Here is an 11,670-nt window from a genome sequence, read left to right as displayed (position 1 = left end):
TACCAATTCAAAATATTTTATTTTCTGGCTTTGAATCTGCTCAAACTCACAGCCAGCCATTCCCAATGCCATTGTGAAATTAAGTACTGTTCTGCAAGTTTACAAATATACCTGTGTCCTAGACTACACTGATATAAAGTAACATTAGGAATATGCTAATACCCATAATGTTAAAATACATTAAGAAGATTTCTCATGTTAAGAATATGTCAGCTGATCCCAGTTAATTCTACTGACACACTCTAATGCAGAGTAAAAATTTTTGCCTAAATTATTTTTCAATGGAAAAGTGTAGATTCTCTCACAGTCATAAGTTCATGAATCCATTAAATTTCCCAGGCTGTCTGCTTAAAAAAAATAAATATAAAAATTGTTTCAACGACTTAAAAAACAACAACTCCATTTTTCTACTAAAATGGAATCCTATTGTTAAAAAATACTATTTCTGGCCTCATTCAGAAAGAAAAAAACCATTTTGTTTAATTCAGCTTCCTTTTACACTTCCAGATTGCTCACCAGCTGTTTTCAGAATATTTCATTTGCCACCAATCCCCAAACAAAAAGTATTTAAAAAATTCCTTGTAAACTAAAAATTAAAAAAAAAAAAAAAGAAAAAAGAAAATAAGAGATTACTTTCCATAGCTCTTCTCCTCACAGACACCATTAGTGCAAGCATCCTGAGCATCATTATTCCCATTTCCCAAGCAGAGAACCAAGCACCACGTACCATCATAGAGTTATGGCAGAAGACATCTCAGACTCCTACTTTCTTTTCCCAGGCCAGTGACAGAGAATCTGCTGTCCCTGGGAAGAACATCTGCCAGTCACATATCTACAAACAGCAACTGTGTGTTTATCCGGAGGTGAATTGCCAAGGAATGTAAAAAGTCTTGCCCTAAAGAAATCATCATTCATGAAGGTGGAGAGCCCAGACAGGCTTTGGGATTTCAGAACAAACACATGCAAATGTATTTACTGATCAGAATTAGCTATGGTGAGCTTGTAGCATACAGTGAGAGCTGATAAATTTTAATGGGGTAGGATGCGAAAATGCTGTGTTGGACATATGACAGCAATCCAGGGTGAAATGAAATAAAAGTCAAAAGAGATGAAGAAGAAGGACTCTGGATTAACTCCAAAGCATAGCCATTCTAATAGCTAAAAAATAATGCTCAATAACAGCATAAAAGTACATGGTAAGAAATCTTACTAAATTACATGGTATGAAAACACACCATGTATGTATCACTGGAGAATAAACAGCATTATATTTCTACTAGTGGTCCTTTCAGTACTATAGCTCACAGGTGTTTATGTCAGAAGTCGTTCCAACCTGGACAGTGGCTATTTGCAGTGCAAGAACATACAAGCTGCTGCAGCTGAGCTCCCAGCTCCTGCAGAACAGGAACTCAGAGGGCTCCTAAACTCTCGGCAACCCATCTTCGCTACTTGCACCATTCATGATAATCCTAGGAGTCTGCTTGTTGTCACCAGCTTCTTCAGCCATACACTCTGGAGGCTCCAGATCATCACATCTTCTCCGATAGACCACTCTTGAGATCAGGGTTATGAGAAACATCTCCATGATGAGGAGCTGCTGGGTTGTGTCTGCCAAAAAAAAGGCAAAAAAAAAAAAAAGGCAACGAAAAGCCCCAGAAAGGGGCAAATGACTACCAGACATAAAGTGGATACCTGGCTTATTTATTTTCATCTGTGCAAAAGGAACAAACTTTACTATCCTGTCCCCATAACTGTCTCCCACACTTGGCAATAAAATAAGTTACAGAGCATTGCCCATCAACAAACACGCAATAAGTTATGCATTCAAAACAGCTTTAGCAGTAATTATGCATGCTGATTTCTTCTCCTCTCATTTCTGATTCCAAATCTTCTCATTATCAATTTTTTCTCTGTTATTATAACAGCTATAAAACATTTGTTATTGGTTTTTAGTAAAAGCTGAGATTCTCCAAAAGCTACATGATCCCAGGAAATTAATATTTTGGGGAAACACCAGATGCTGAAGTTACCAAAGCTGAACTGGCACTTTTACATGTAAATTAACAACATCCTTCCCAAAAGAACTTACATGCTCCTCTTGCTGAAGAGGAGAGTGGTGGAGCACAGGGTATAACTCTTTGCATGGCCAAGATGTTGATAATAGCTGCCTGCAGGTGGTTCAGAATGAGGATAAACTGCACCAGAAAGAGAAAACAGAAGCCTTAGCTACCAGGAAAAGGTTTATATTTCACACAACAATTCTGCTTTCATAACAGACACTCTTTCACCTCATTTCTCCTTTCCTGCCGTCCCTCTCCTTTCACCCACCAGCAGGCTGCCTGCCGTTCTGCAGGATTTGCCTTTAGGACAGGATGATACTGCTCTGAACAGGAGTGTTAAATTAAACCTCTGTTTGAAAAGTGTTTCTTCTCAGCCCTTCATTTGAGAGCTGCAATATACAGAGGTCCCAGCTGGGATTTTAAATAATAACTGAGCTCTGAATAATAGGTAACAATGTTTTTAAAACTTCCTGTTAATCTAATTGATGAGTTTATGGTCTCCCTTAGTGGAGGAAGGACTCAAAGAATGTTTTTTCTGTTGTCTCCTCTTTTTGCCACAGCAGGGAGATGTGGTGCTCCCCAACTTAAATGGGATTGGTTTCTTTGCCAGAAAGGATGAAGGACTCTTCAGAGCTTCGCTTCAGCAACCATCACTGATGTCTCTTATTACCTGCTATTTGCTGAATCAGGCCTTCGCTGCCTTGAAGATATCGAAGTGTCTCTCTAGCTGCTGGTGTAACTGCATGAGTATAAACGCTCACATCAAGAGACTTTGCCATCTTATACCTGGATTCACCCTAATGCAGATTTGCAGATATGACTATCCTGTTTATTGCATTTATAAATGTTTAATAATTTACTTAACAGAGACCTTAGTGCACCAGCTTTTCTACATGCCCCGTTCAAGAACGATGCATATCCAAGGATTCTGTTGTATTCTCTTCAGGGTGATGTGAATGAGGGTGGCCCTAGGCTTTTTCAATCTGACCTATCTGGTTCTGTTCCTTACTGCTTAATGATTCCCAGCCAGTATTTTCATTATCATCTAACTCTAAAGTGCAGAATAGCTAAGAAAAATATTGGCAAAACAGAACATTATGACACGCTGAAACAGTTCAAACAACAGCCACCCACACAATGCTCCACATCCTCTCCTAGTATTTAAAAGTGCACACCAGCATTTTAACATTGTGTTTCAGGATAGAAAGCTTCCTTCCAGCCCTGCAGAAGGTGCTGTTTTGATTTCATTTGCCTGAAGTTGAATGGATGTGGCTTTCACACCTCCAGTGCTCCTGAGAGACGAGAGGTAAAATGGCTCAAGGTAAAACCCAACAGAAGCCAAGGAGAGTGCTTCAAAGGGATGCAGATTTAATCAGGTAAAAATACACCTTTGCACACTGCATTTAATGGGAAAAACAATACTATAACTTTTCAACAAAGGACCAAGAAACAGAGAGATAGTGTTACACCTGCAGTTAAGAGAAATTCTTATCAGAAATATTAAACGTCTCACCTGATAAAGAGCGAACTTTGGGATGATCTTCTTACAGATGAGTAGAGTCCTAACTTGCTGAAACATGATTCCAACTGGCCACAGAGCAATAATGGTGATGACACCAACGAAGCAGCTAATCCATATTGCAGCTCCTTTGGGAGATAACTGAGAAGCAAATCAAACAAGCGTACCTATAAAACTTTACAGTGCATTTTACTATTATATTTCCAGGAAGAAATTGTGAACCGGATGATGAAGATGTTAAAATGCTTGTTTCTGTCTCCATGAAAGCTGATGGCAGCAGCCGTTGCTGGGGTTTGCAAGGGGAAACCACACAGAACCAACCGGAGTGCTAGCACAGTGCTCGCGCCCAGCAGGCACCGACATGCCAATCTGTTCTGCCTGGGAAGGTAACAAGTGACATAACCCCTCAGTCTGACCCCAGCAACAACTGGGAATGCTCAGCAGCTCATGAGAGCATATTCAGTGTGACATCTCAGAGGGGTAATTTATTTTAGACCATGAAACAACAGAAAAAAGTATTACTTTTAATCTGAGTTATCCACAAGGTGCAAAATTATTAGCCATTACAGAATTCTCCATCATCTTGCTGCTTACATGGTACAGAGCAGAAGCACAGTGCTATATTTTCCACTTTGCACAGATATAAAAATCACCATGATTTGCAGAAAATCATAGAATTAGGCTTTGTGTTTACATGCCAGTGCACACACTTGATTCTTAAGGATGTGCCTTATAAAACACAGGGCAGGCACATCCCACAGTGCACCCTGCAGTCCTGCTATTCTAACCACACAAGCTGGGAAACATGCTGGAGCATAATCTGATGTCCAGCCCACCCTGATGCCCAGTTTCTTTCCAAGCCAAGACAGGAAATGGAGAGTCTGGGGGGAAGGCAAATATTATGTGCTTAGGGTCTCAAAACAATACAGGAAGGACTCACCTGGAAGTGCACCCAGATTTCAGTTTAGTTGCAGGCTAAGATACTAACATCGGCCATAAAATCTATGGATTTTGTGAACCATCTCCAGTTCAAATATTTACTTACATTGTAAGGGGTGTAAATGCCATTAGTCCAAAGCACTATTGATAAAAACATCAGCACAGGTCGAAGGAAAGCAAACTGAAAGGTGCCCAGCTTCAGCCAAAAAAGGGTTCGCCTAGCCAAAAAAAAAAAATCACATAATCACATAGGCAAAAATCTTATTAGCAACCTTAATAACATTTTTTGATACTGTCAACTGCGAAACTTTTCCAGTCCTGTAGCACGTGGCTAAAAACCAGGGAGGAACAGCTTCAAGATTAGAAAATCTTTTCAAGAATTACCCCATGTTTATTTTGTAAAGTCTCTACCAAAATAGTACTTTTTCTGTCCTGTATCAAGTACATACTAATGAAAGCTGGGCAAAACGTGATGTATTTCTCTTCCTCAAAGCTAACCAGAGAGCCAGTAGCAGCATAATTGGTTTCTGAACAATAATGACACTTTCTCTTGCGTTGTTGCCTTACTATTTCAGTTTTCTGATGAAATTGGGCAATTTAGCTTTCCTCTTCAGACACTTCCTAGCCCTGTGGTAGATCAAGAAAGGGAATCATATAGACCTACGTGACAGGACTGGTAGTTCTTCAGTGTGTCACTAATGCTGCCATGTAAGCACCTGGTTTTGCTCCTTTGTACTCTAGCAGGAGAAAAGATATTTCACTTGGCCAACCGCAAAAGGCCAGCAGAGCAGCTCAGGATTTCCTTAGTTTCCCTACACATGGAAGGGCCTTCAACTGGCCAGCCATTTAGTGCATGTGCCTTTTCAGATAATTTTTGTTCCCAAATGGGCTTTAAAGAATAATATGACAAACAGGGCAGTCTCTGCTAGACCAGGAGTTGTCTTCCTTGTTGATGCAGGTCTGTCTTAACCATCAGACCTCTTCTGCTACGTCTCTCCCCACTGTATGGTTCGTTACTTTGCCTCATTTGTCTACTGTACCTTGTTAGCTTTCCCAGGACTGCTCGATAGCACATGGCTTTTTTAAAGAATTAATCCCTCCCTTGGAGTAGCTCCCTGTTTCACCAGGAGATACCTATGAGAGGAATATCAGACCGACCTTTCTCTGGTATAGGTTGCTCATATATTTAAAAAAATTGTACACTGCAATGGGAAAAGGCTAGAAGTCAGAAGCAGAGACAGCAGATGGGCCTTCTGCTGCTACAGACGCTGGAGAAGGAGCCCTAAGCCTGCTTGCACAGCAAAAATACAGACAGCTGTCCTTCCTCCCAGCAGTAGTAGGAACTACCTAGCTCCTGAAAGGAGTTGATATCAGCTAATATCATCCTGGGTAAGCTGTCACTGGACTGATCAACAGGAGGGTGAGTAGAGGATCCTCTCCCAAGCTCCCAGATACCACAACCTCTACAGAGGGTGACAGATATGGAAAGAAAAACAAATATACCGGTGACATGTTAGATCTATAGCACAGATCTGTCCCATGGCATTTCTTCAGCTCTGCTGAAACACACCTAAAACAATGCCCATGAAAACTGGAAGTCTTTTAGATCCATATCAGTAGTTGCTGGTTTTATGTCATTGAACTACATCCATTTTTGGAGGTATATTTTTCAGTTGGTTTACTACCTCTTCTTCTTGATGCCTCCTCCATGTAAATACTTACTGTTATTCCATTTAAATAAATTATGGAAATAAGAGTTTAAATTCTAATACTTCAAGAAGCAGTTTAAGGAATAATTGTTACAATAAAAATAAGAATTTTTGCAAAAGCAGCAGCACAAACTGCCAAGTTGCATTCTGTTTGCTGCTTTCATTTAATCAGATCATGAAATCCCCAAGGTCCCTCCGACACTAATGTCCAGTCCCTCATAGAAAAGTCTCTGTCTTGCACATTCAGTCCTTCAGCTTTTGCTTTTAATGAGAGAAACATTCTCATACTCCGTGCCAGTAGGAAAGCCCTGGGAAATACATGAGGCTTCCAAGCTGCAGAGCAATATGTAAATGACAGGGTGACACTAGCCAGAGCAGAAGCTCCACCAGGCAATGCTCAAAGGAAGCAGGGTTTATGTTAAAGCACATTGGCTCCTACAGGTGCAGATCTCCATCCTCACCCCACTTCTCAAAAGTGCTTTAATACTAAGTTTAAAAGAAGAAACAAATTGCTTTTAACTCACCAGACAATGGTGTTTCATTGAGATCAAAACTTTCTGGGAATTAAATCTACTTTTTGTTCTAAAAATTATTTTAATCTGAAGTAGTTCTGAAGTCAAAATCAGAATGAAACATTTCAATTTTATCAAAGTAGGAGAAATTTATTTCAATACAGCCTCAATTTGACAATCCTGCTTGAGAAAAATATTCCATTCGGAGACATTTGTTCCCTTCTGGAATGAAAAGTAACTGAAATCTCAATTATTAGGTTTTCTAGAGTAGAAATGCCTCCTCCCACACACACTTCTTACTGCAGAAATGTTTTCTTGAAAGAGAATGGGATTAGTTGGGGAGATGCCACAGTGCTCAACATTACTGCAAGTTGAAACACTGCACTGGATTAAACTGAGAGAGCTCATGCTCTCGACTCTTATGCAAAATTCTGCATTATAATACCAAAATAAATTAGTGGAGGCGTACAGCCCCAAAGTGATGGCCGCATTTAAAAGAGACGGCTGGAGACTGACTTTCGGGAAGCAAGGGAGGCCCTTTGCTGTAAGCTTGGCCTTGCCAAGTTGGCTGAATTCCAGCAGCCGTTTTCCAGCTGGGAAATCTTAAAGGGCGACTCACCTAGTGATGCGCACACGAGGGAGGCAAAGGCAGCAGCAGCAGCAGGGACCAGTGCTGATCTTGAAGCGATCATTTTCAAACCGCCTGAGGAGCAGCTTTTGACCTCCGCACTCCTTAATCATCATCAGCAGGAACTTGTGGATAACTATGGCGAAAAATCTAGGAGAGGACGAAAATGATGGCTTGAACTTGCTTGTATCTTTCTTTTATGCCAGTGCCACCTTCTGTCAAGGGTTTTTACAGTTTGCACTTTGCAAGCAACAGAAATCGTAGCACTACCTGTGAAAAAACTTCAGTTTTGCATCACCTTGGAGGACCAGAACTGCCTTAAACTTCACCAAAAGGGGAATAAACTGAGGTACAGACTAGCTGCGCTTGTGGCTGGTGGCAGAGCCACCGAAAGCAATGGCTTCTCTGGCCCAAGTCATTATGGCCATATTTTTCTATCTATTACTTAGTCCTGACTGGTCCAAACTTTTCAGAACAAGACCTATTCTTCCTTTAAAACAAACAAACAAACAAACAAAAAAAAACAACAACAACAAATCGACCAACCACCACCGACAAACGTGGCTAGGTTCATACATATATATATATATATATATATCTCTTGCTATCATTGTATGGGCTGCTGCAGTCAGGGTGTGGTTCCTCTGCAACCAAAGCTGATCCAAGCACTGACTGCCACAGCCCCACCTCTCCTGCCTTCACCACCTGCACATTCCCAACCCATCCCAGGAACTACAGATTGTGCAACCGCACTTTCCTCCCATGTCTCAAACTGATTTAGGGAACTGATTCACTGAAATCCAGTCTCACCAAATAAAAGAGGTCCTCTTCAGCTGCACTGTCTCCTCAAAGGAGCTTGCTGTGCAGCTGGAAACTGTGTGTGGAAGTGGATGTAATTGAGGGGATGGGAACCTGTAGCTTGGACAAGAGAGGAGGGGGGATGCAGATAGGCTCAATGTGCCATAGGACTGGATCCTTGGAAGATTTTGGTAATCTGCACTACCTGCACAAATTGCTGCATGCTCACGGTGTTCCGTACTGCTGTGTTTTCCCTCCTTTTTTACTCTACTGTGACAATGGGTGAGGCTATTAATGACAATCTGTGTTAACTATCCTGCAGCGGGTTCCAAAATCAACCCAAAACCAACTGTGGAGTGCCCAAGGCCAGAGCATCCCCCCACCTGGCTCTGCCTACCAGGGCCGCGCCATCACCTCCAGAAAGCAAGGACTACATTTCTCCATTCTTCTCTGTGCGTGTCAGAGCTGTCATGAAAGTGCTTTCATCAGGACAACCGTGGAACATTTTTACATTGATATACTCATCGGAGGCTCAGTTGCCACCATTAATAATAGACCTCCACAGCTCATCATTAGTAAAAGCACAGAGAAGTCACAGGTCAGAGTCTCATTCCACATGACACACAGAGAGAGGAAAGAAAGAGTACTGCTTCAAAGCTACTGTCAATCCGAGGGATCAATTACATGCAAGTCACAGATCTTTCATACTGAGGTTCACACACTAGGGGACTGTAGCACTGGAAACTACTTCGGTATTTTCTACCTCCCAGAAAAGAGCTGCCAAGAGATTTCAACTCAAACCAAAAATTACTAAATTGTTAAATTTACAAAATGACTGTGTTTACCAAGAGCGGCAGATGTTTAAAGGGAAGAAATTCAGGGTTTGGGGCAACTGTCTAGAATCAAGCAGAATACTCACACTGCTGCTGTGAAATCTGTAAACATCGTTGAGCGAGGAATCCACATGCCAATGCATGAAGTAGTAGCGATCACCTACAGAGAAAGGGACGAGGGTTGTACAAAGGGCAGAGAAAAAGCAGGTTCGTGTGGATTTTCAGGGAAACCCCAATTTTCAAAATTTAATTTTATCTCTTTTCTGTGATAACTTACTGGAGCTGCAGCATTAACCCAAATTATAATTGATCTTTTGGAGGAGGGGATTTTCCTGTAGATGTAGAGTGCTTCCTCTATAAATACCAGATTGGCAATTAGCGTCATCAGAGTCAAGATTGCAAAGAGAAATTTCCCTGGTAGATCAAGGCCTGCAAAGAGGGAAAACAAAACACAAAGTTATGATTTATTTCATAAGCATTCCAAACATTTTATGTAAAGACACCATCTCTGAGAGGCTTCTTAGCTCTATTCCTGCAAGGACTTTTATTCATCCTTAGCTACATAGATTGACCATTGACTCCACGGGATGATTCAAATACTGAAGTTCATGACTAAATCTTTCCAGGATCCACAGACAGCACATGGGAAGAATATGCCTCCATGTTCTCAAAGCATTATGCAAAAATCCCCTTCAGAAAGACATAGATCCAGGACAAATGTCCCTACATTAATGTAAATAGGTAACAGAATATAAATAAATATATAATATATAATGTACACAAACACAGCAAATACATATTCTGGGAACTTTTCCAGGCAGACTACAAGCAAAAATGTATTTAATCAGTATTAGTTCTTTGCTTCCATTGTATGTTCATAGGCATGTTTGTGCATAACTTCCTTATTATAGGCTTGGTGGAAATTTCTAGGGTACATGAACAATGTAAGGATAGGCCCCTGATATGTTGAGCCTGAGATAAACTTGGTGCTTTCACCAAACACTTCTTTACTTCTTCCTTAATGCTGGGTATGGAAATAAACTTTTACCCAAGGCTGGTGTGTTCTACATCTCCCTTGACCCTGGGTATGGATATCAACTTTTACCCACAGGCTAACGGTTGAGCTGGATTTTCTTCCAAGAAAGGTGCTTTTGGAGACAGAAGAAAGCACTACAGTGGAGTCAGGCTTAATCTAGCAGAAGCTCATGCCCAACACTGGCACTAACTCCCATTGTGGCTATAGCGTACCTAAAGACATACCATGCAGTGCCTGCGAAGGAGAGCCTCTGCCTCAGCTTCTTCAACATAACCTGCTTCAAAAAACCCCAACACCTCTAGAGTTGGCTGCCGGTGAGCAGTCTACACCTCAATGGACATCCCAGCACCACAGATCCCATCGCAGGGAAGCCTGAGACCAGAGGCAGGTCTATGGACTTGGTCCCGTGCCCAGTGCCGCGGGTACCAGGGGACACAGGCGCTCCCCTCCGACCACCCTTCACCTCGCCTCCCAGCTCTCCCAGGTCCCCACCCGCAGCTCCGGGCTGGGGGCCGTGCTGCCCTCTCTCCTTTCCCCGAAGACAGAAGCAGCTCAGCCCCCTGCCCCGCGGAGGTAACGCCGGGGCTGGCGGCCCCCTGTCTCCGCCCGGGGGATTTCCTCGCCGGAGAAGAACGGCGGCGGGGCAGAGGGGAGGGTAGGGGCTAGGGCAGGAGCATATGCCGGGGCAGAGGTGGATGCAGGGGCAGATGCGGGGGCAGAGGCAGAGGTAGGGGCACAGGCAGGACAGATGCAGAGGCAGATGCAGAGGCAGGGGCAGATGCAGAGGCAGGGGCAGGGGCAGGTGCAGGGCAGGGGCAGGTGCAGGGCAGGGGCAGGTGCCGGGCAGGGGCAGGTGCCGGCTCTCTCATGCCTCCCCCCAGTCACGCCTCTCCCTCTCGCCCGGCCCGGGCGGGCGGCCGCACTTACTCCGGAGAAGCTCCTCCGAGTAGGGCGGCTCACTGGCGCTGCAGGACGGGTGGAAGGTCTCGTTCCCCTCGCCCTCCATGGCGGAGGGACCGCCGGCCCCCGCCGCGGTGCCGTGGCAGCGCCGAAGGGACGAAGGACGAGCGGCGGCGGGGGTCGGTGCCCGCTCGCTGGTCCCTGGCGAGCGCGGGAGCCGCGACGCGCAGCCCGGCCGGTCGGGGCCGCCGAGGGGCGGTTAATGATTAGCCCGGGAGCCGGGCCGGGCAGGCGGCGGGCAGGGCCCCGTCCCCGCGCTGCCTCCTGGCGCCCGGCGGCCCCGGCGAGGCTGGACAGTGCCCAGCCCGGCGGGCAACCTGCCCAACTCGCTCCGCGCTCCACCTGCGAGGAGCCATGGTCCGGCCGTGCCCGGCGTCCCTGCTCGGTCCCCGTGGAGGGCCTCCTGCAGAAGCCGCGTCCCGACTGCTTTCACAGGTCCCGGGTGTCAGGGCACCGGGAGTCGGGTCTCGCACAGAAGCGTGGGCTGCCAGCCGAGGACGGATGGGGAGTCGGGCTGGGGAGTCGGGCTGGGATCCCCAGCGGCATCTCTGCCTCCACACCAAGCCAGTCAGAGCAGCTCTGGACACTTTGTTCTCTGCAGGGGCCTGGGGAGGCGAAAAGTTGCTTGTTCAACGTAGCAGATATTCAAAGGACTTTCCATGGAGCCCTTCACCGA

At 44.6% G+C, this 11,670-nt stretch overlaps 1 protein-coding gene across 1 annotated transcript; it reads right to left on the bottom strand.

Annotated features, from left to right (window-relative positions):
- Positions 1–1,420: 1,420 nt before the first annotated feature.
- On the bottom strand, positions 1,421–11,040 carry LOC308044302 (organic solute transporter subunit alpha-like; the record flags this gene model as incomplete). The annotated part of the gene is made up of 8 exons (XM_080350910.1): positions 1,421–1,608; positions 2,090–2,195; positions 3,574–3,720; positions 4,625–4,736; positions 7,359–7,517; positions 9,085–9,158; positions 9,276–9,427; positions 10,962–11,040. The coding sequence occupies 8 exons, from the start codon at positions 11,038–11,040 to the stop codon at positions 1,421–1,423; spliced, it is 1,017 nt and encodes a 338-aa protein (XP_080207036.1).
- Between the last annotated feature and the right edge of the window lie 630 nt (positions 11,041–11,670).

Source organism: Nesoenas mayeri (assembly GCF_963082525.1).
Source record: "Nesoenas mayeri genome assembly, chromosome: 1".
NCBI classification, from domain to species: Eukaryota; Metazoa; Chordata; class Aves; order Columbiformes; family Columbidae; genus Nesoenas; species Nesoenas mayeri.
Note: the sequence above shows the minus strand (reverse complement) of the source record. Positions and strands in the feature narration are given on the sequence as shown.